Below are 22,636 nucleotides of genomic sequence, written 5' to 3'. Positions count from 1 at the left end.
CAAAGTTGACTGTTGACAGTTCACTGCCAGGAATTATTTTATGATTATTTGGGGGGGGGTGGGGGGAGGGGCGGCAAGGTTTGTGTTTGTAAGAATTTGAGTACGTTAAATATTACAAGTTGCTATTAATGATTTCAAGGAAAGAGCTCTCATGAAGTAATGAAATCTCTGTTTAGTTTGTTTCAGTTGTCACCAGGAATGCAAATCATGAAACTTGCCACTAGATGTCCCTACAAGCCAAAATAGTTTTGTTTCCTTAAATACAAATTGCTTAGGTTTTTGAAGTCTGAAACAATTGTTTTGTAAGCTACATTTTTTTTCCTCTGTTCTTTCCTTTTTTCTTTTTCATGAAATTTTCATCCAGGTGAATACATGACCAGGTGTGTGTCTTGCTTTACAATTTGTGCACTTTATGATAGTCTCTCATCACAGCTTTCGTTACTATACTTGTCACCTGCAGCAGCTTGGAACTCAAGAGTACAAAAGGCTGCAATTCCATTTATCTTTTTCTTTCGGTTGATATGCTCGCAGAAAATGCCATGGTTTTTTTATGTCTTTGACTATATATCTGTTATGCCACTTCAGAAGTACTTCTTACTCAAGCAAGTGGCAGGATTCAGACTCAACTTTAAATCTTGTGTTCCTAATTCTGAGTTTTGGCTTACGGTTTGATAGTTACATTTGGTATCTGGAGCTTGTGAAAGCAAAGATCTGAGATAGAGGAAAAGTACTATTGCCTGATTGTTTCTTGTGTTTGGTGTTGGTTGGTGTTGGTTTGGGTTTGCTTGTTTTTGTTTACAGTGATCATGATAACCCTGTTGGTATGCTTGAAAATTCTAAATTCTTAGGGATGTGCTGCCTTGGAGTTTCTCTGCACCAGAACTTTCTGTCCTCTCACATGGTTTATTGTCCTTAGGATCACTGACCAGTTCTCATACAGCTGTTGGTTTAACAGTCGAAAATGTACTTATATTGAGTTTGGAAATTGCTGCTGTTCTTTGTTTCTCATCAAACAACAAAATTCAGGAATGAAAAATAGATACTGTATTTATTAGAAGGTTGTTCAGAACTTGTGCTATTACTGTTTGAAATTTAAAGAGTGGGATGGTAGAAAACACTATATATTCAATTGTATATGTAAAGGTGAGGTATTTGTAGTGATGATGGAGATTTAACATTTTTCCTGTTTGAGTTTTACTTTGTACAGTTACACTTAGTATATTGCAAACATGGTACTGTTAGGCACCAGTCAAGTTGTGCCAAAAGCTTAAATGGCAGAGCAGTTGGTTTCAAAGCTTTGTAACTTCCCTCAAATTCAGTTACAGTCCTCCCTTCCCCAGATCCCTTATTAGCGTCAATAATGATTAGATCAATATATCTTGCTTCTAATATCGAAAATAGCTAATGAGGCATATTAGAATACTTCCTTATTTCTCAGCATCTGTCGATTTGCAGCTTTCTCACACCAATCTGATATTGTCACATTTAGCAAAACTCTTTCTGGAAAGGTCACAAGAAACCACCAGATAAACTTTGAAAATGAGGAAGTGACATGTATCAATGATGTTTTAGGGTTGCACTTTGAGCACGTATCTTCCAAACTGTCCATGAAACTTCTACTCTTCTCCAGAGATAGCTTGGTAGGAATTCAACAGTGAGAATTACCTGCTCTTCTTCCAGCTGAAATTATGGTGTATTGAGTAATACAACTTGTTAGGCTAGTGTGACAGATTGCGACTGTGTGAAAGCTGTGTCTGATGTCTGTGGCCTCTGCTTGAACCCTGGATAACATGGAATAATTAGGGTATTACTAGCATCATAGTTTGATTCTCAGTGTATAACATTTCTTGTAATCTGTCACATAGAGGTGCTTGTGCTTATTTTGTATTAACTCAAATAATCTCCATGTTAAAGTTTATTCTGTGCCCCTGGAAGGGCTATGACTTTTCAGGGCAGGCAGAATAAGCAGAGAAGAGTTGCGCTTTCAGTAGAGGTTTCTAACCTGAGTTACAGCAGGGCCAGAATTCTTCTGTACTGAAAGCAAAAGCAGCATGTGAAATCTTTGAACTGTGAATGTACTTGATTGCTAATTACATGTCCTTGTATTTGTTCAGGTGACTTGATCTTCTGGGATGTCAGCAGAAAAAGTGGATGGTGTTGTAGATTACTTATAAGTTAATTTTATTTTGTCCTCTACGTACTTATTGTGAACAGTCATCATAAAATGGATACTTTGGGCAGTCTTCTTCCTCCTGTGGTTGGAAATGGTGATATGTCTAATTCACAAGAATTGCAAAAACTTCTGATTGATGAAAAAATGCGATGTGAACACCATAAAGCAAATTATCAGACTATAAAGGCAGAACATTTAAGGTACACTAATTTAAACAGGTTTCTTCATTTGAGCTGTTAAAAGGTGAAGCTAAATGTTAGGTGGAAGGGATCTGTGTGTGTGTGTGTTAGCTATTTCTGTATTTAAGGACAGATTTGAGTGTTGTTCATATTAAAAAATAACCAATTCAAAATACCTTAAAACATTGCAGATTAGGTTTCTGAAATACTTTTTATGTTTGTAAATATGGGATAACTTTTCAATATATTACAGGAAGAGGATATTAATAGCTTAGTTCTAACTTGGTATCTGTATGTTTGCTTCTGCATGTGAGTTTTTTGAGCTTGAAGATCTAATTTTGGAGTGTAAATATAAAATAAATATGTATTTTATCTTGCAGATTACAAGAGGAATACACGAAATCACAAGATGAACTGAAGCGATTGTTAGTTGAAAAGCAGACTGTACATGACAAATTTCAGTTTCTTCTTGCTGAATATCGAGAGGAGTTGCTGGGTAAAACACAAGAGCTGGAAAAATTGAAGATGCAGGTGAGGTAATTTACTGGAAGGACTTAATATGAATTTTAATTCTGTAATAGGGCCATGCATACATTCAACATAGGTATATACATGTTACATAAACAGAAATGTATTTCAGGTATTTTGAAATTCACCCAACTCAAGTAATGTTTCTTCTCTACAGCGACTCTGGGATGAAATTATTGTTTTCTTGTTTAACTGAATCTTCCAAATCCTGTTGTTATGTGCTATGTGAATTGTAAGATACTTGGTGTCTGTGCGTGCTCTCCTCTTATGGGGAGAATCGTCTGCTGTGGAGGATAACTTAGATGCCTAAATCTGTTGCGATAAGTGACTGGAAAAATAGGTATTTGTTTCTCTTTGTGATGACAGCTTTCCCCATCTTTAAAAAAAAAATCCAAACAAACCAAAAAAATCCCCAACATTTGTGATAACGTGGATGACACTTTCTATAACTGCTTGCTTCCTTAAACTAATGCAGGACATAGTTCTTAGGAAACAAACATAGCATCTAACAAAGGATCCCAGACTGCGAATGGCGGAGATGTACCTTGGTACCGTAACTAGAATTAGTTTTCAAGGACCTTGGGGAACAGAAAAGTGGAAGAAAAGTATTATAAATTAGAAGATGTCACAGGTTGTGGATTATTTTTTTTTTAATGCTTTTTCTTGGTAGATATTTTGCTGTGTTAACCATACCCAAGAAAACTTAACAAAATACCATGCAGCATGGAGCTTAAGGCAGGACAACTTTCCTGATCTTAGTTTCATTTCAAATCTCTACTCATGTACCTGCAGGAGAACATGTATCTAATGTGTTTTACAGAGAATTGGTTTGGTGTTGCTCATTTTGATTCTTTGGGGTTGGTTCATTTACTGTTTAAGTTTTTCCAAATGCTAATTCTTTGTCTTTTATGTGAGACCACTTTTGCTTCTGCCCCTCCCCCACAAAGGAGATAAATCTTTTGGCAATTCAGCTTGACATTTGTATTGCTTCTACCAGTAAATACTGACATTTTAAATGCTTCTGTTATCCTCCTAGAGTATTTTTAGTTCGCTAATATGGTTGTTTTGCTTCTGTAACTACTATTGACAATTCTTTAGAAAAACATAGAAAATTAAGCAGGATTACTAAAATCATATTCAAAGTACTTTATTCCAGGCCATTTGTCCTATCACAGTGTAAATAAATGAATATGACTATTTATAATACTTTTCTGTCTTAAGGTGCTAACTCCTCAAAAATTAGAACTGTTAAAAGCACAAATACAGCAGGAATTGGAATCTCCTATGACAGAACGTTATCGGAAACTAGAAAATGTAAGTAGTAAGTATTGAAATTCTATTTCATTTAGAGTAGTGAACATCAATTTGTAGTTGTTCCTGAAACCTTAGGAAATTAAAACTGAAAGGGGAGCAAAGTATGACATTCTTTATCAGGTACTGTAGCTCCAGCAGTGAACATTGAAACCCAAGAAGAGGGAGAAGGAGGGATTCAGTTCATCAAATATAACTTGTGAAATGATAGGAACATTGCATGGACTTTTGAAGGAAATAAATCTGAAAACTTCTCTGATGTTTATGTTTTTTTTTTTTTGTCTAACTTAGGAAGTGGAAAAATACAGAACAGAATATAACAAACTTCGTTATGAACACACTTTTCTGAAATCAGAATTTGAACATCAAAAGGAAGAACATGCACGTATTTTAGAAGAGAAGAAAATAAAATACGAGGCTGAGGTACATAGAATGTTACAGTAGCTTAAAATGTATCTGATGACAAAGCTGCTTGAACATTGTGAAAATGTTGGTACTTGATGGGTTGTCAGTTTGACATAATTTCATAATGTAGAGTTTGTTTCCGTTCTCTTAATTCTTAAAATACTTTTATGACTTAGCCTAAAGCTGTCTCTGTAGGTTTGTTCAGTGATGTGTCGCAATATAATTTGTGCCATTATAAGTAAGAATAGAGTCACCTTCTGATAAATGACAGCCGGTAGCTTTGCTTAATGCTTTTTTTACTTGCATTTGTGATGGAATTTGAGACATTACATTAATTTGAAATTAATAAGTTATCTGAGCAACTGATGTAAGTTTAGATTTTAAATTACTTACATGGCAACTAATCCAAGAAGAAGGCAGCAGACGATATTGTTAATACCAGACAGGGTTGCATTTTGCAACTAAGTTGGATCATGACAGTGGTGGTCAAAAGGATACTGAAAACTTCGGTAACATTATTTCAGTTGTATTAACTCTTGAATAAACCATTAATGAATTTTTCTGTCTCAGAATTGGATTTTCAAAAGTTTAGCTAAGTAAATTGCTGGCTTATTTATGTTTTAAATATATGCAACAGTGTAAATGTGTTGCATATGTCATTTGCATATTCATTTAAGTATTTGTCTGAGAGCATATATACTAAGATGCCAGATTTGAATGTATTAGTCCAAACATGAGACACAAATCAAAGCAATCATCGCTTTCAAAATCTATCCAAATTTGGAAATGCAATGCATTAAAAACAGAACAGTTGTCCTTCCCAGAGCTAAACCCACATGCTGCTTTACAGCCTGCCACTTTGTGGGCTTGTTGAGTTTGTGGTATTCCTGCAGCTAATTAGCACGCTTACAGAGAATGAAACTACCTTGAGCCCAGGGCGTGATGTGATCTAGTTTCCCTCTCTTAGAGCCTTTTTAACCTCTCATGCCATTTATCACAAGGAGGCTACAAAAATTTCCTAATTCTTAAATGATGGCTTGGGCGTGCCATGCAATAAGTGTTAGAATCTCCCCATAAAAGGGATTTGGAGGGCTTTTGCTGCAGAAATTGGCTTTGATCCATGGAGCAACTTCTAAAAGAACTGCTGCAGATCAGAGTTTGGACTAGTCTCCAAATATCAAAAGAACTCTTACATCCCTTACTTTCTCACTCGTTTGCCCCCAATATTACATTCAGTCCACATAACTAATTTTGAAACACTAGAATCTATATATTTATAATATGTTAGTTACAATCTCAAGATTAGTTTGTACCTATCGTACTGCCTTGTAACAGAAAGATTGTTTTGTTTGCTTTTTTTCCTGCCTGACAGGGCCCAGTCATGTTGGCTGTCTTGAGTTACTAGCAGATTTGAGTTCTGTTGTGGTTATAGAATTGTGGAATCATAATATAAATTGGAAGACACCTCCTTCTGGTCCAACATCCTGCTTAAAATATCAAAGTGTAATGAGATCAGGTTGCTCAGGGCCATGTCCAGTTGAGTCTTTAACATTTGCGAGGATGGAGATTCTACAACCTTTCTGGACAAACTATTCCAGTATTTAACCATCTTCATGGTAAATTTTTTTTCCTAGTATCTAATTGGAATTTCACATGTTCCAACTTGTGTCCGTTGCCTCTCTTCCCATCACCGTACATCTCCTTCTCCAAGCTGAAGAGGCATAGTTCTCTCAGCCTGTCCTTATATGTCATGTTTCCCAACCCCTGTCTTGGTGGCCATCTACTGGACTTGCTCCGGTTTGTTGTTTGTGTACTGGACACAAACTCCAGATGCAGTCTTAAAACTACTGGAAGGGGACAAAGGATCACTTCCCTGGATCTGCTAGCTGTGCTTCTGCCAATCTGCCAGAATGCAGCTTGCCATCTTTACTGCAAGGGTATTCTGCTGACTAATGTTCAACTTGTTGTTCACTAGGACCCCCAGATCCTTTTCCTTGGAGCTGTTTCCTAGACAGTTGCCCCCAGCCTGTACTGTTGCACTGGGTTCCTTCAGCCTGTTCAGAGTCCTCTGAATAGCAGTTCTGCTTTCCAGCACATTGGCCATTTTCCCCTTATTTAGTGGCACCTGCAAACTTGCTGAAAGAGTGCTCCATCCCATCATGCAGATCACAAATGAGGTCATCAACCAGTATTGGACCCTGTACTGATCTCAGAAAGACCCCACTAGTTACAGGCAGTCAGCTGGGCTTTGCACCACCGATCATCACTCTTTGAGCCTGGCAGCCCAGCTGGCTTTCCACCTACTTTATCATCCACTTTTCCAGCCCATATCTTACCGATTTGGTGAGAGAGAAGATTATGGGAGACTGTATCAAAGGCCTTGTTAAAATCAAGGTATACAAGATTCACTGCCCTCTCCTTGTCTGCAGTGCCAGTCACCTCTTTATAGAAAGCAGAGAAGTAGGTCAGGCATGATTTGCCCTTGATAAACTCTGCTTTCCATCACCTTGTCTTTCATGTGTTTAGAAGTGGCTTTTGAGAGGGTTTGCTTATAACCTTCACTGTGAAGCTGTGAAGCTGACTGTCCTGTAGTTATCTGGATCCTTCTTGACCTCTGCTCTTCTTTGTGGACGTGCTGTCTGCCTCTTTCCAGTCATTAAGAACCTTCTCTGATTGCCATGACTTTTCAAAGATTATAGAGAATAGCCTTGCAACGATACCAGTGAGCTCTTTCAAAACGGTTGGATCCATTCCAAGAACTTGTGTGTGTCCAGTGGATTAAATGATCCCTAACGTCTTCTTCCTCTACTCTGGGTGCTGCTTTACAACCACAGACTGCTAGTGGGCTCAGGGACATCTGAGGTCCAAGGACAAGCCTTATCAGTGAAAACTGAAGCAGAAAAGGCCTTGAAGAACGGGTCTGTTGGTTTTCCTACTCTAAGAAAGAAAATAAATATGAATGTAATTTCATAATATTTTAAATGCACACTGTTGCTCTTTCCTGAATTGTCAACTGTACTTGTTGCTGCCTGACACCTAACCAATGTAAAAGCTTTTATTTTTCTGATTAACAACTATCAGATTGCAAGGCTGGATAAAGATAAAGAAGAACTCCATAATCAGCTGCTTAGTGTTGATCCCACGAGGGACAGTAAACGCGTGGAGGCACTCTCTAGAGAAAAGGCACAACTGTATCAGAAATTAAAAGGCTTAGAAGCAGAAGTAGCAGAACTAAGAGCAGAAAGAGACAATTGTGGTGTGCAAGCAGAAAATGTTCAAAGAGTACAAGTACGACAGTTAGCTGAGATGCAGGCTATGACAAGGTCTCTAGAGGTAAGTTTGTTTGTTTGTTTGTTTTTTTTATTTTGCCTCCTTTTAGAGTGTGGCAAGAATAACACTTGACCTGGTAGAACTGTCACTGAAGTCACTGATAACTTTGCCATTGACTCCACAATTTGCATTTGTACATTTCGGATTTAAAACCAAATTGTAAGTATGTTGGGAATTGGGAGTCATGTACTGCCAGTTCAACTTTGGAAAGGTGGAGAGCTCAACTGAGAGATTCTGTTGAACAATCTCCTTTCTAACCACGCGAGTGATATCCATGTTTGCAGTCAGTAAGATGCTTATGTCAGCACTTGTCACTTGGCTGGAGTTAGAAACGACTATGTTAATAATCTGCTACAGTAAATTTTTCATTCTTTTCAAAAATGTCATATGATGCTCCCCTATTTCTTTAATCCCGTCTTCGCGTGTTGTCTTTCTTGCCTACCTGTGTCTCTCCTTTCTCCAGCACATTACTGCAATTGTCTAGTTCTTTTCTATTACTCTCCCTTAAAAAACCGTTGGCGTTTCTGGCCTGTTGTATGGTTCTCAGGATTCCACTGTATTCCTCATCCGTGGTCTTCAGTCCCTCCTGTCAGTTCTTGCTACCTCCCTAGGTAGTGAGTCTTTCCATGTAGACTTCTCACACAGTTGCAGCATACAGATAGATGGTTCATTTTCCTTTTTACTGTTATCAGTGCTGTATACCTTTGTTACAAAATGCTCTGATCACAAATTAAAAAGAAAAGTGCTGTAATATTCTTAATTTAGAAAACTAAAAAAGTCTGCTGGAAATAGGTCAGTTCAGAAAAAGGAAGGTGAAATTGTGTGTTAGATTACCTTTTTGATACTTAATAAAGCTCAGGGTCTTGAGTCTATAATACTCAACAGTAATTGCATTTTATTTCCTCTTAATTTCCTCTTAATTTGTTTCCTCTTCATTCTTCAGTTAGTATAACTGCATAGGCAAACATATGACATCTTTTTGAGCACCACTTGTAGTCATGCTGGTGTTACAGCCCAGAAATTTACTGGTAGGAATACATGCTGCCTCCTAACGAAGTTGGATTACCTCTGCTTCTTCTGAAGTAGGATTGAAAATGTGTGTGATTCTGTGCAGGCAGTGTTAGTAAAAACAGTTGTGACTTTAGAGTAAAATTCGAGGCACTTGTATTGCAACATATTGTTGAGCAAAGATCATTATTTGTATATTATACTGTTATATAATACAAAGGGCCAGTAATATCTGAAAGCCCAAATCAATTGAACCATTCAAGTGAATAGCAAGAGTCAGCCCTGCTCCAAAAATCTTACAAATATCTCCTTTATTCAAGGCAGAAAAGAAGTCTGCTGAACTACAAATTGATCGACTTGAGAAAGAGCTGCGGATGAGTCATGAGCAAAACATTCTCTTAACTAGCAAACTTCACAAATCTGAACGAGAAGTCAATTCCTTAGCTACTAAAGTAAGTGCTTTTATGGTACCTGAAATACATTTTTCATATCCTGTTATGTTTAAGTTTGTATTTTGCATTAAGAATAATGTAATATCTTTTGCTGTGATTTAAAATCGGTTTGGATTTTTTTTCCCAATTTCAGTTGGAGGACATAGAATATGTAACTTTACAGGTAAAACTTCTTCCGTAAAAGTATCTCTAAGGATTGAGGTTATTCCCTTTTTATTTAATTTTCTAGATCTTTTTCTAAACAAAACAGGGCTCAAAGAGGTGTCTTTATATTCATGTTTTTAGTACTCATGAAAAGAGCCAGCCTTATTTGATGGAAACAAGCATTAGTTTTTCGTAAAGTGCAATAGAGCTTGAAATTGATTTTTTTTTTTTTTTTTTTTTTTTTTTTGTTAATGGAGCTTTGGTTTCTGGAGATCTTAAAAAGTATCCTCTGAATGGGCTGTGTGAAGCAAGCTGCATTGGAATCTCCTGCAGAGATTTAGGTTATATTAGAAGCAGGATAGTCACATTAGCATAGCATTTTTCTTGGGCTAATGCCAGCATAGCTTGTACAGAAACATTTCTGTACAGCACTGCATTGTGTCATTTTAAGTAGATCATTGTCTTGCAATGTGCTTGAATATCTTAGTTGTTGGGTTGGCACCAAATCTTAGAGGTTTTGTTTTATGCTTGTATTTTTTCTTCTTTTTTTTTTTTTTTGAGTGCTTAGATAAATTTCTAGGAAAAAAACTTAAGAAAAAAAGATCAGAAGGCTTCAAGTTTTCAAGTTTAGGGAAAACCTGAAAGTGCTTAAGGAACTTCACATCACTGTTTAGTATTTCGGCACAATTAGGTTAGTATGGATGCCTGGATGCCAGATTCAGAGTTTTATCTGGTTGCAGTGACTCCTCAGCTATACAACTTAAAGACAGATCCTTTATGCAATTTCATATGTGACTATTTGAATAAACAAGAAAAATCGAAACACTAGTAAACCGTTTTACCTTCAAATATTGGAGAATACTTACGCTGCTTTGTGTAAATTTGAGTCAGGATACTAGTCCTAATGAAATTGTTACTTGGATAAATATTAGCTTTCTGCTGTCTCTTATTCCCTCCTTTCTGGAGAGAATACTGGGTAATAAATTTTTATCACGTCTGTCAGTTTCTGGTAGCAAATTTAATCCCCTGTGTTTTCTTACCTTTCTGGAGGGCTTTAGTTAGTTCTGAACTAACAGTAAAACCAGGTCTTATAGATGAATGCAGAATGATTTTAAGCTTTCTGTTGACTTAAAGCTATCCTGCATTTCTGAATAAAATTTCCAAAATAACACTGACATGTGCTTTGTATGGATTCCTCCACAACCTTCTGCACCCATTCAAACTTATTCCTGAGCACAGGTGCACGCATTTGTCTTCTAGATTTTGTGCCTTAAAAAAGCCACCTTAAATCTTTGCAAGTTGCCTTGAAATGTTCTCAACTTAGTATTTAAGCAACCAAATCCACCATGTAGTTACTTAATAAGCTACTATGTCATTCTTAACCTTTTGCCACTTGTATATGCTAGCAGGTTGTAATTACATTTGTCATTGTGAATGGATTTTCATTATAAGTGCTTTCCTCTAGATATTTAATTCTCATTGACCGTGTAATTACTGAGTACAAATGCCTAAACTATAGAAAGTTTCCATGCAAGCGGTAATTGTCTTTGATTTGATGTTCTTAAAGCTCCTGCTTTTATGAGGCCGTTTGATGCGTATGTCACAGTTGTAGAGATTTAAAACGCACTTAAAAACTATGAAGACCTGGATTTTGAGAAAGTAGTGTAGCGCTCCAGGAGGTCAGGGGCACCATAAGTAGTTACCAAATTGAAATTACTTGGGGGAGCAATTGATAATCTGTTTTTGCATGTCACTGCTTTGTTTTACTTAGGGAGATTAAATTTATTTTAGCTTGATGCTGAGGTATCTTTAGTCAGAAGTGAAGTATGTGTGAACTGACATGCTGGTGCTTGAGTTAGCAAGGCATCAGGGTGTTATGCAACTTGGACCAGTGTCATAGCAAGATATTTCCAATGAGTAGTTTTTAGTACCCCGATACTCAGAGGCTAGCTTGTAGAATGTATAGTATTTACTCAGAAACCAAGTTTTCATGGGCAATCCCGCACATCTGTGCATGTATCACCAAGGCTTCTTAAGAGTAACTTTTCTACACTGTAGCTTGTAATAACTGGCTGGTTAAAGATGAAATACTTGTCAATAGTCAGATAGGCTGGTTCCTGGAATATATGTCGTGTTTGAGCACTTTAATTTTTTTAATCACAGAATATATAAAACTTGCATTTCAAGATGACTGACAACTCATTCAATAACCTTCAGTGTGTGACTTGAGGAATTAATAAAAACCTGCAATGGGATTTTATTATTGATTATGATTTGGGGAATCAGATCATGTCAATAGCTGTAGTGTTACAGCATGTATATAATCAACATTAGAAAAATATCTACAAGAGTGGATATTCTGGATTGGCTTCGGGAAAGCAGTAGATGGGGAAAAAAATTAAGGTATGTGTGTAGTCTATGGTTATTTGGCAGATTTTCTTGTTAGCAAAATATCACATGAAAAACTTACAGGAAAGCTGCAAATATATTTTTTTATTTTAGTTGATTTGGTTTGTTTGTTGTTTTTTCTAATTCATAGGTAGAAGAACTTAAACATTCGCATAAATTGGAAGTAACAAATGTCAAACTGGAGGCAGCAAGAACAAAGAGTGAGGTAGAAAGAGAGAGAAACAAGATTCAAAGTGAAATGGATGGTAAAATGTGCAATTAATTTCTAATGATTGCTTTTCTAACTTCTAGTTAGAATACTACAATTATTTTTCCTCCAAATATTCTCCAGCAGCTTTCACCTTCTAATTCTGGTCTAGGTCATAGGTCTGACAATTCATTTTGTATTTGAAATAACTGTGTTGTTTCACTTGGTCTACTGGGTTAAGAAGAACAGTTACAGAACAATTTTTCATCTATGTAAATTAGTGAATTTGTGACATGATTTAAGCATAATCTGTTTCAAATCCTGTACTTCATGTAAGCATTTTTTAGTCTTGCCAAATTCTAGACTGTTTCACACTGTGCTTGAAACTTTAACATACCATAGGGCTTCAGTGGTTCTTTTGTTTTCTGGTTCTGTGTCCGTGGTATTGATAACAATTAGGTAAGGCTGCCATGTGAAACAAAATACAATTTCTAGCTCATTCTTTGAAAAAAATAGGCAATGTTCTAAGCTACCTAATACAGCTGAGTATGTAGGCAACTTGAAATAGCTTTCTAGAGTGAAAAGCCAAAGCTTTCTAGTACTAGTTATGTGTTGGTGCTTTAAATCATTACAGATCTTTTAAGTGGCGTGTCTTCACTGATTCACCATAACCCCAAAATAATACCTTCGTCTTCCTGGAATAGTTGTTTCTGTTGACATGCTTTGATATTTAGTTCTCTAAGAGCAACTAAAAGTGGTGTTTTCTGTATCAGCAATGCACTTACAGAACATTGAGAACTAAAAATGTTGGACCCTAGGAAATATGAAACTAAATACAGGCAAGATTTAAGCTAACCTGAACTGGCTGTGGAAACCAGTTTGCATCTCTGAATTAGCTAAATAACCAGGAGTCATTGTTATGGCATGTTGTCTTATTTGCCAGTGAACACAGGTGTCTTGGTGACAAGTTTTTAATTTGCATCTTTTGTCCTTGCCTATAGAGTCATAATTTTAGCATAGTTTCATTTGGTAATATGAGTGAATTAAAATGTGAGATTTGTTGTAGTCAGGTTACTATGGTTTTACTGGTAACCAGTTACTGTTTACAATAAACTTTTCCAAAAAAAGAAAATAACCAATTCTCTCTACTTTTTTGTAGCTATAGTGGAACAGGGTTTATTTTTTGTTTGTTTGGTGGTTGTTTTTTTTTTTTTTTAATTCAGACACAACTGCTTAGCCAAAATTGCTTTAGAGTTTAAATCTACAATAATATCAACTGTTTAATTACTTTTTTATGTTAAAATAATAAACCCTGGTAGACAGAGATTCCAGTGTAATGTTTACTGTTCGAAAGTTTTTGAAATGTTGCTGTTATACTAAGAAAGGACATGTCTTTTCTGTTTTTCTTGTGGTTTTTTTTTTTTCCATTTGTTCATTCTATCATGTGAATTGTGAGTTTTAGCTCCCTTTTAACAATTTATAAAGTTATTTTAATACTGGATTTCATCAGGTTGATATCAATAATGACATTTTAACTTTTTTTAATGTATAACACAGGATTGCTGTCAGACAAGGAAATTCTTAAGGCAGCTGTTGAACGTCATAAGGTGCTTTTAGTAGAAAAGGATCGTGAGCTAATTCGTAAAGTGCAAGCTGCCAAAGAGGAAGTTTTTGAAAAAATTGCAGCCTTACAGGATGAAAAGTATGTTTGTTGATTTACTGCTCAACTTCTAAAAGAGGAGTGTTTTGAGTAACTTTTAAAAATGTCATTCTTAGCAACTAAACACTTCTGGCATTTTGTCATGATTCTTGTGTGCATGTTGAATGATGTCTCAGGTTAGAACTCGAGAATAGATTAGCTGATCTACAGAAGATGAAACTGGAACAAGATACTTGGAGACAATCTGAAAAGGATCAGTATGAAGAGAAACTACGTGTTGTACAGATGGCAGAAGAATCTAGCAAAAAGGAACTGCAGCGCTTGCGGTAGTGTGGCTTTTCTAATCTTAAGACAAACTTCTTATTTTTTCCCTGCTAATTTCTTTACAGTAGTCAGTATAAAAGTTTACTATTCATAGATAACACAAATGTTCATCATGGTAAATTAAACAATTGTCTTTTGTATTCTTTAAAATGAGGGCAGAATTAAAAATGTGCTGTTTAAAAAAAAAAATTAACATTTTTCATCCAAACCTTTAAAAATTATATGATTTTAATGAACAGTTTTAAGGCATAATTTTGCAATACTCATGTTTCTTAAAATTGGGTCCATGTTGGCTGCTGGCATAGACCCAGCATTAGAGTAAACAATTTCTCTTTCCACAGTGGCACCATATCAGCAACTGACAAACTGGGACCAACTCTTTGAGTTGATTATTGTATTTGTATGAATCTCAGTATGATAAAATGAGCAGAAGTGATACTCCAAAAGCAAACAAATCAACGTATTTCTTGCTCCTATATGAATTCTAATAATCAATAAAAATATATTTTTAATCATTTAGTTAAATATTTATCAGCCTTTCAAATTGTTAGAATATATTGCACGTCGGGCTGATTTGTCCTAAATTTTAAGATCTATATTTTAATTACATAAAAAAATAAGGATGTCTTATACAATTTTAGATTAAAAATTCAACAGCAAGCTATTCAGACAGAGGAGTTGGAAGAAAAGAAACGTGAAAGTGCTGATCTGAAACAGGTAAGGTGTTATTGTATTGTAATGTTTTATAGACAAATACAATCTTTCCTGCGGTTATCATGTCCAGTGTTTAAAGATTAGATTGAATTTTTAAGGCCTTTTTTTTCTGAGGGACAAAATGCATACAACAGATATTTAAAAGCAAAAGTGTTCAGAAATCAGTCATGCTTTTCTGGACCTTTATAAATGGATTACAGCTTTTTGCTTCATGCGTTTTGTGGGTACCAAGGATTTCAAAGCTGAATGTTTATAGATTGGTATATTGAATACGGATACGCACTATTTAACTGGAGATTCAGTTTCCATGGAGACTTATAAATTGTTTCTAGGTAATGCTTTGCATTTACACTGCATCTCTCATCTGAGGTTCTTCAAGTGCTTAACAGATGTTTCATAAATGAATAAACTAGTGTAAAGAGGTATATTTCTATTGCAGAGTGAATTGATGGCAGTGTTGAAAATAAAACCTGATTCTTTTAACTCCTGCTTGCCCATGATGTTATTTGGTAGGTAAGAACATAGCTGTGCTTCAAAGAAGTCTGCAAGCTGTGTGCACTTGAAGTTCAAGGCAACGTTTTTTTTCCTCCCGAAATCAGAAATTGGGGTATCAGAATGTCCATGTGGGGAGAGGAAAAGGAAAGGTAAATCATCCTTTCTGTGCTGGCTGCAGAGGTTGGACTTTTCAGACTGTATACATACTTGTTTTTGTGAACTGCTTGGTGCAGCCACTGCTGGTTGTAACGCATTATGCGTTATGAGAGAGAAGAATCTGGGCAGCTCCACAGCTCTGCCGCTAAATGTCGTGTGGTGCTCTAGTTCTGTTCAGCCCTGGGGCCCTGGATTTCTTGAGTTCTGGGAGACACACCATCCACTGAAGACTCCTGCCTCCCTTTTTTTTTCTACTACAATAGAAAACCTTCTTTGTCTGGTAATGATTTCCTGTAAAGCTTCTGGAGAAGCTGTTGAGTAAGGAGAAAAGAAACAAACAAGAAAGGCTAATGAAAAGCTAATGCAGCCAGTTGGTAGTCTGCATTTTGCTCTATCTCAGTATCTCAAAATTAATTCTCAAAATTAATTGCTAGTTATTTGCATACCTTCTCAAATAGAAAAAATTATTTTATTTTTTTTTTTTTAGCAAATTCATGACGTGCAACTCCAGCTTGCCTCGCTTTCTCAATCAGAAAACGATTTGCTGGAGTCTAATCAGAAGCTGAAGGAAATAATAGAGAGATTGAAACAAGAATGTCAACATGCAAGGACTCAGGCAGAAAAAGCTCAACTGGAAACAGAGAAGTACATTTTTTCTTCCTTTTGGCTCTACTTTTCCTTTTCATATTGCTTGTGTTCCTTCCACATGGGTTACTTAACTATGGATTGTAGATTCTGAATAAAGTCAAAATTAAAAATGAACAGGAAATATTGGATAAGTGTAAAAAATGGCTACACCTTCTGTTATGCAGTACGTATAAAAGCTTTGCTTGTGGTAACTTCAAAAATAGGAGTTTGTTTCCATTCATGTCTGTTACAATTAATTATTGACTAGTGAAATATGCTATTTGTATAAAATGGAATCCTATTTATGCTGAAGTGAATGTCAAATATATTAGTTTAAGTGGATCTAGAGTCTCACATGCAGTTCTTTTAAAAGCGTTTAAGCATTAAGGGTGAGAAAAGCATTTTAGCATTGTATTATGCTTTGATAAGGTTTTAGGGACCCAGTCTGTATATGTTTGTATATACCTTCCCCCCGCTGTCCCACTAGATCCTTTTAGCTGATATGAGGTAACTAAAAACTTATTGGGTATATTCTAGTTGCTCTCATCAAAATTAAAAATAATCTCTTTTTTGCATGGTCAAAACATGCTAATAAATGCTGGAGGAAACCAAATCTTGTTCAGACTCCATATAGCAATGAACGCTTTCCTGACATTTAAAGATTGTCAGTCTGAAATGGCTATTTAGTATTTCCTATCCTAATAACCAAATACATGTCTAACTTGTACTGGACTATTGTGTGGTGGGTTTTTTTAAAAAGTCAGTGTCCCAGATGAAATAGAAAACTGCCAAAAGATACAGTTTTTTGTTTTAACTTCTCTTTGGCTATGAAGTGGTACTGCGGTTGCTTTGTTGTCATTAGTTTAAGTATTGCTTTTCAGTTTTAACATTTGAAGAAATTACTGCATTAGGACTGCAGAGTATGTTCAGATGTCAGTAGCATTTAAATGCTCTGGATTTTTACTTTAGGAGGATGTATTCATATTTTCAGTGAGATTGTTACTGTCATTTGAGTGAGACTGTCAATGTCTTATGGACGATAGACCAGTCAGGAGCGGGTTTTCCTGGGAAGGCAGTGGAAGGAACTTGGCAGTCCTCGGAGATCATTGTATAAGTATGTAGGTAATGGGAGATGCACCCGTTTCTGATACTGCAGAAATTAAGCAGATTTGCAGTCTACATGTAAAGTCCTTAAGGTCTGTCCTACTGTTACCTGGGGAGAATGTTTCAATTCTTTTTCTGTGTGTGAAAGCACTTCCTTCCTCAGTTCAGTAATTCTTACAAACTTAGAACTCAAAGAGTTAAGTTGCACCAAAGCAACTTGGCTTCAAGAGGAAGTGAAATAAGGACCAAAAGATAAGAAAGCCTAAGATAAACAGTTTCAGATAAGTAAAATAATGCCAGTTGAGCCGTAAGTAGGCAAAGCAGCTGCCTGCCTGGCTGTGTCAATCTTAGGCTTGGAAATGAAAATGTGAAAGGAGAAAAAGGGCTGAAGGCAAACTATGAGACTGATACAGATCAGAGATGAGCTCAAACAGGCACTTGTTAAGCTTTTCAGGAATAGCATAAGTGGCACTAAAAAAAAAATCTCATGGCATTTTTAACCACTGTCTCAATTGAAATTCTTTTACTGTAAAGCAGTGCTTTTCGAGAAAGCTCTTTGGTTCCTGAGTAGTAGTGGATATTCATAGGCAACAGCAACGTACAAACCACACTGGGTCTGCTAAAAGAACTGTCACAGGTATCAAGTGGGCCAGGATCCTGGTTCTGATATGGGAGTGGATGATTCCTAATACATCTGTTGTGGAGAAGGGAAGGGCTGTTTGGTGAGAAGTTTCTGGAGATTCATTCAGAGTCCCTGTAGGGGAAACTGCATCAACCCAGGATTGGAGTGGCATGGATGCACTGATACCAAGCCTTGGACTGCATTTCTTAAAAACTGCTGCACAGAATCTCACCTTTTTTCTTTTATAGTAATATGCAGTTAGTTCCTGTCTACTTTGACCCACAATGCAGATAGCTCAAACAAAGAAGGCAGCAGAGAGAAACTGGTTCCTTTCCTATCCACTGCTAGAGAACACAGCCTAATTTTAGTATGTTTTAACCATGCGAAGGCCTGAACAGATAACATATGCTGTTGGTGGTGTGTGTTCAGCTGGAATGTTGTCTAGGAACCATATTGGTGGGAGCTTCCCATTGTGTTGGTGTTTGTTCTGGCTGGGAGCACACACTAGTCAGCTGTACTTCTCTGTTAGAAAGGCATAGTAGACTGCACAGGGCAACAACCTGTTCTCTTACATCTCACCTCCCAAACACAGCAGGCAGCTGTCAGCTCTTCTGACAACTGATGTTTTGGCATAGGTGTCTACTGTTGTGTTCCAGTGTGATTGTTTGATCTGAATGTAGAAATTTTCTGCAGACGGTTTGGCAACACTCCCAACCAGCAGGCAGCCAACAATTAACTAGCTTATTGGAATCAGTTTTCAAAATTTGCCTCATAGTTGAAGAAAACCTAGGATGATGCGAATGCACAGGTTTGAATGTTGTTAGTCACGATTAGATTGTTAGCACAATCAAATTTAAATCTGATCCTTCAAGTATATAAAGGTAGGAGTTGTGAGAAGGCACATCTATTTTAAGAGCATTAAGCCAACACGCTACTTTGTATATATAGCCTCTTAATCTTTTAATCTGATTTTTTTCAAAGGACTTTAGAATACAAACGGATAGAATGGCTGGAGGAGAAGCATGTGCTTACTCAGCGCATCACAGAGAAAGAAGAGAAATACAACCAAGTGAAGAACAAGCTATGTCGAGCTGCTGTTGCTCAGAAAAAGGCATGTTGACTCGTCCTTTATGAATGATCCAGCTTATGAAAAGTTCAGCTTTACTTTGGCCAGCTAGAATTGTTTTATTATTGAGAGTTTATTTGCAATCTACTGAATATAGTAACAAAATATATCAGGTTCTTTAAGATCAGTATAGAAATAGGTTGAAGTGATATGCAAAAGAATATTACAGCCAACAACTTTGTTATAATGCCATCAAAGATTTTGAAGTTTTTTTTGCACACGCACGCATGTGTGTATATACAGTTATTCAAGAGGTGGACTCCTTGATTAGTAAGGATGATGTTTTGGATACTAGACAACTGATGTTCTACTTTTCCTTGATGGAATATTAAAATTTTATGTCTTCTGCTAAGCTTTCTATTTTGAAGTAACTTGAAAGGAAAAGCTGATTAATTGTTTATAAAAGCTCAAGATTAATTGGCAGTTTTATACATTGGACATATACAGGTTATGAAACCTACCAGTAGCTTTTAAGGTTGTAAAAATTTGAGGTCAACATGAGCAAAAAAAAAAATCCCACCAAACAAAAAACCCCAACCAAACAAAAAATGGTCATATTTATACTTTTTTATACATGGTCACTTAAAGAATGACTTTTGTAATTCTCAAATACAGTTAGTGTTTGTTTTACAGTTAGTCACTGACCAATGAGTGACTGACAGCTGTGCATCTTTCACTCGCAGCTATGGATCATTTCCCGTCTCTTCTGTTTCCCATCACGGGGATTCAGAACCTTAACACAATGGAGCACTTCATCTTAAGGAAGGATAATCTGAAAAACTGTCACAGCTTTGAAACCATGTACAATGTAGATTTAATTTTTACAGAATCTAATCTGTTCAGGCATTACTTAGCTGTTTGAAATGTCTGTTTGACAGAGAAAGACTCTCACTGATAATAAACAAAGGAGGATGCAAGAGAAATTAGAACTTTTGGAAGCCAAGATAGAAGAGCTAGAAAAAGAAAACCAGGTGCTAAACAGGTAATAAACTTTGCTTTTTCTTATTTGAAAAATGAAAAATACCCAAGATCTGACTTACAAATATGAGGTAATTTTGAAGATACACGACACTTAGTTTAGTAACTGGAGTCCAGTCTAATGGCATTTTTAGCACTAGAATTCTTTGAATGGAGTCTATTTAGGATGGGCAGCTGAGAGTTTACAAGACACCTGCAGGGCTGTCTCTTTGGGGAGAAATGAGGGGAAAATATCTGATAGATATAGTTGCAGGAATCCCTTCAAAAGAAGGAAGTGAAAGAGACTTCAGAATTGCAAGAGAAACAGACCTGGCATCTCTTTGAAAGACAAACTCGGATTTTTTTTATTTTTTTTTATTTTTTTTTTCTCTCTTCATTGAGCACCTATGGAGGGCTCAATTCAAAGAATTAATTTAATGTGGCTCCTGTGGCTCATTACTGTGAACGCTACTAAAAGCTTAATTTATTCCATGTAATTTATAATCTGTAATACAGCAGATAGTTTACTGTATAGAGGAACTTCTAGATAGACATTTAGGCAGAAGAATATACTTTCCTTCCACTTTCCAGTTCATCTGGCATGGCACATTCCTTCATAGGGATAGTAAACAGCGGAGTACTCGGGGAGAGGTATGCTTCTGTCTTGGGATAATAAAGATCTTGAGCAATAAGAAATTTCTTATTTCCTAGGCAGAATGTTTCCCATGAAGAATACGCACGCCTCCAGAAGAGACTAAAGGACTTGCAACGTAGGCACAATGAATTCCGGAGTTTAATTCTGAATCCTAACATACCGTCGCTCAATCCCATCAGTATAATGTCATCATCTGCCTTGCCTCCGGGGCCTGAAGCATCCTTCCCCCTTCTTCAGGTGGTGATGTATTACGAGTTCTGAAAACAATACAATGAAAGAGGGTCCTGGAACAGTCCTTCATTATAGACCTTAGTCTTAAGGAAGCAGCATTTGATCTCTGAACAGAGGAAAAGGAACTTTGAGGAATGCATCTAGTGATGTTCCCTTCCTCGCAACGGCAAGGAGTTCTTGAAAGACAAACGATACGTTACAGAATGTAACAAATGGGCAGTTTTAATTCAATTCTCCCTACTTTGTCCTTCTCCCAAGAGGCTTTAAATGGCTGCTTCTGGGTAAGAAATACAGTAGTGTTGGCCTCACACCGTGGTGTCATTATTAAAAAGCAGCATTGCTGCTCTTGATTTCTTGCATGGTTAAAAGAGTTTTACTTGCTCCAGTGAGCTTCTGAGGGTGAAAATCTCTCTAATCTCAAATTATTGCTCATTTTGGTCCCTTGTAGGTGTGCAAATTGTAGTAGTAACTTTTTTATTATTATTATTTCAAGGAGGAACAGCATCAAAGAGAGCTTTCCCTGCTTCGCAAGCGGTTGGAAGAACTAGAAACAACACAGAGAAAACAGCTGCAAGATCTTGGACCATCTAGAGAGCGAGTAACAGGGGGCGCATACAGGAACTTGGCTAGAAACCCGATCGCTGGAGAAGGCGATGCACAAAGTGAGGACTCTAAATAAAATCTGCAAATTCTACATGCTGTTAGTTTTCAATAGCTTATCCTTTGTACATGGTTTTAATACTTTGACAAAAACCATGCCTGTATGTGCCTGAATAGCATAAAATATATTCTGCATAGTTTTGTATTTATTTTTGATAGACTTTCATAAATTATCAAATATAATGGTTCAAAACAAAAGCAGTGAAAAATTAATTACATTTTGAAATGTTTTTATATAAATTATGTAAAATTATTTGGAAGTCAAAATATGAAATAATCTCGTCACACGAACCTTTAAAAAATATCAAGGTTTAGGTTGTGCTGACATTTAGGATAAAAACTAAAATAAAAAAATTTGGACAAATCCTTTAAAACTTATTTGATAATATCCTCTTACTCCTTCAACGTAGAAGTTGCTCTCTTGGTTTGGAGTTTTGCTGGGTTGCTGTTTTGACTGTTGATGGTGCTGTAATCCACATTGGGATTGTTATTTTGAAGTTCCCATGCAGATAGAGAGGATGAAATGAAATGGAAAAAGTGCCGAAAACTTTTATTTGCTACCCTTGACAATGTGCCTCTTGTATTTTTATAACTGAAATAAGCAATAATTGGGGTTTTTAATATAATGTAGTAGAGATGAAGTATAACAAATTGCCTTCACACTATGAAAACGTAAGTTTGTATTTGTGGCACTGCAATTTAACTACAATAAAATTATTTATTCAAGGTTGAATTTATTTGTTTAAAATATTTTTTTTTTCCCTTCATTATCAGTTTAGTAACAGAAACTTGTAATGGATAAATTTTTTTTTTTTTTTTTTTTTGGCTTGATAGTGAAAACTTTCCTGGAAGTGTAGGAATGATTTTTATCTGTGGGGGGTTTTGGGGTTTTTTTTTTTTGGTGGTTTATTTTTTTGGGGTTTTTTTCCAAAATACTTTCACTAAGGTATGAGACAGTGAGACAGGCGCTGCGATTTCTTTTAATGGCTTATTCTGTATTGTTACTAGACTGCAGTAATAGACAACAGGAGTTGGATATGGTGGCATTGTCCTCGACTCAGCTCTTCTCTCTAGAGGCTGCATTTTTGATTTTCCATGCAGTACATAAGTGTAAGGATTGTTCTACACTTTCTCGGGGAATTTGTTAGACTTCTCCAAGGAAAACAGTGTAACTATTAG

The 22,636-nt window shown here is 36.3% G+C and overlaps 1 protein-coding gene across 1 annotated transcript; it reads left to right on the top strand.

Annotated features, from left to right (window-relative positions):
• Positions 1-2,209: 2,209 nt before the first annotated feature.
• On the top strand, positions 2,210-22,190 carry CEP83 (centrosomal protein 83). Its single transcript, XM_082490508.1, has 15 exons — positions 2,210-2,373; positions 2,733-2,883; positions 4,102-4,194; positions 4,483-4,614; positions 7,678-7,929; positions 9,255-9,386; positions 12,070-12,184; positions 13,684-13,828; positions 13,963-14,112; positions 14,752-14,827; positions 15,963-16,120; positions 18,810-18,939; positions 19,833-19,936; positions 20,623-20,803; positions 21,291-22,190. The coding sequence occupies exons 1-15, from the start codon at positions 2,225-2,227 to the stop codon at positions 21,474-21,476; spliced, it is 2,154 nt and encodes a 717-aa protein (XP_082346634.1). The 5' UTR covers positions 2,210-2,224; the 3' UTR covers positions 21,477-22,190.
• The last annotated feature ends 446 nt before the right edge of the window (positions 22,191-22,636 follow it).

Source organism: Vanellus vanellus (genome assembly GCF_965231255.1).
Source record: "Vanellus vanellus genome assembly, chromosome: 1".
NCBI lineage: Eukaryota > Metazoa > Chordata > Aves > Charadriiformes > Charadriidae > Vanellus > Vanellus vanellus.
This window is presented reverse-complemented; position numbering and strand designations above follow the sequence as displayed.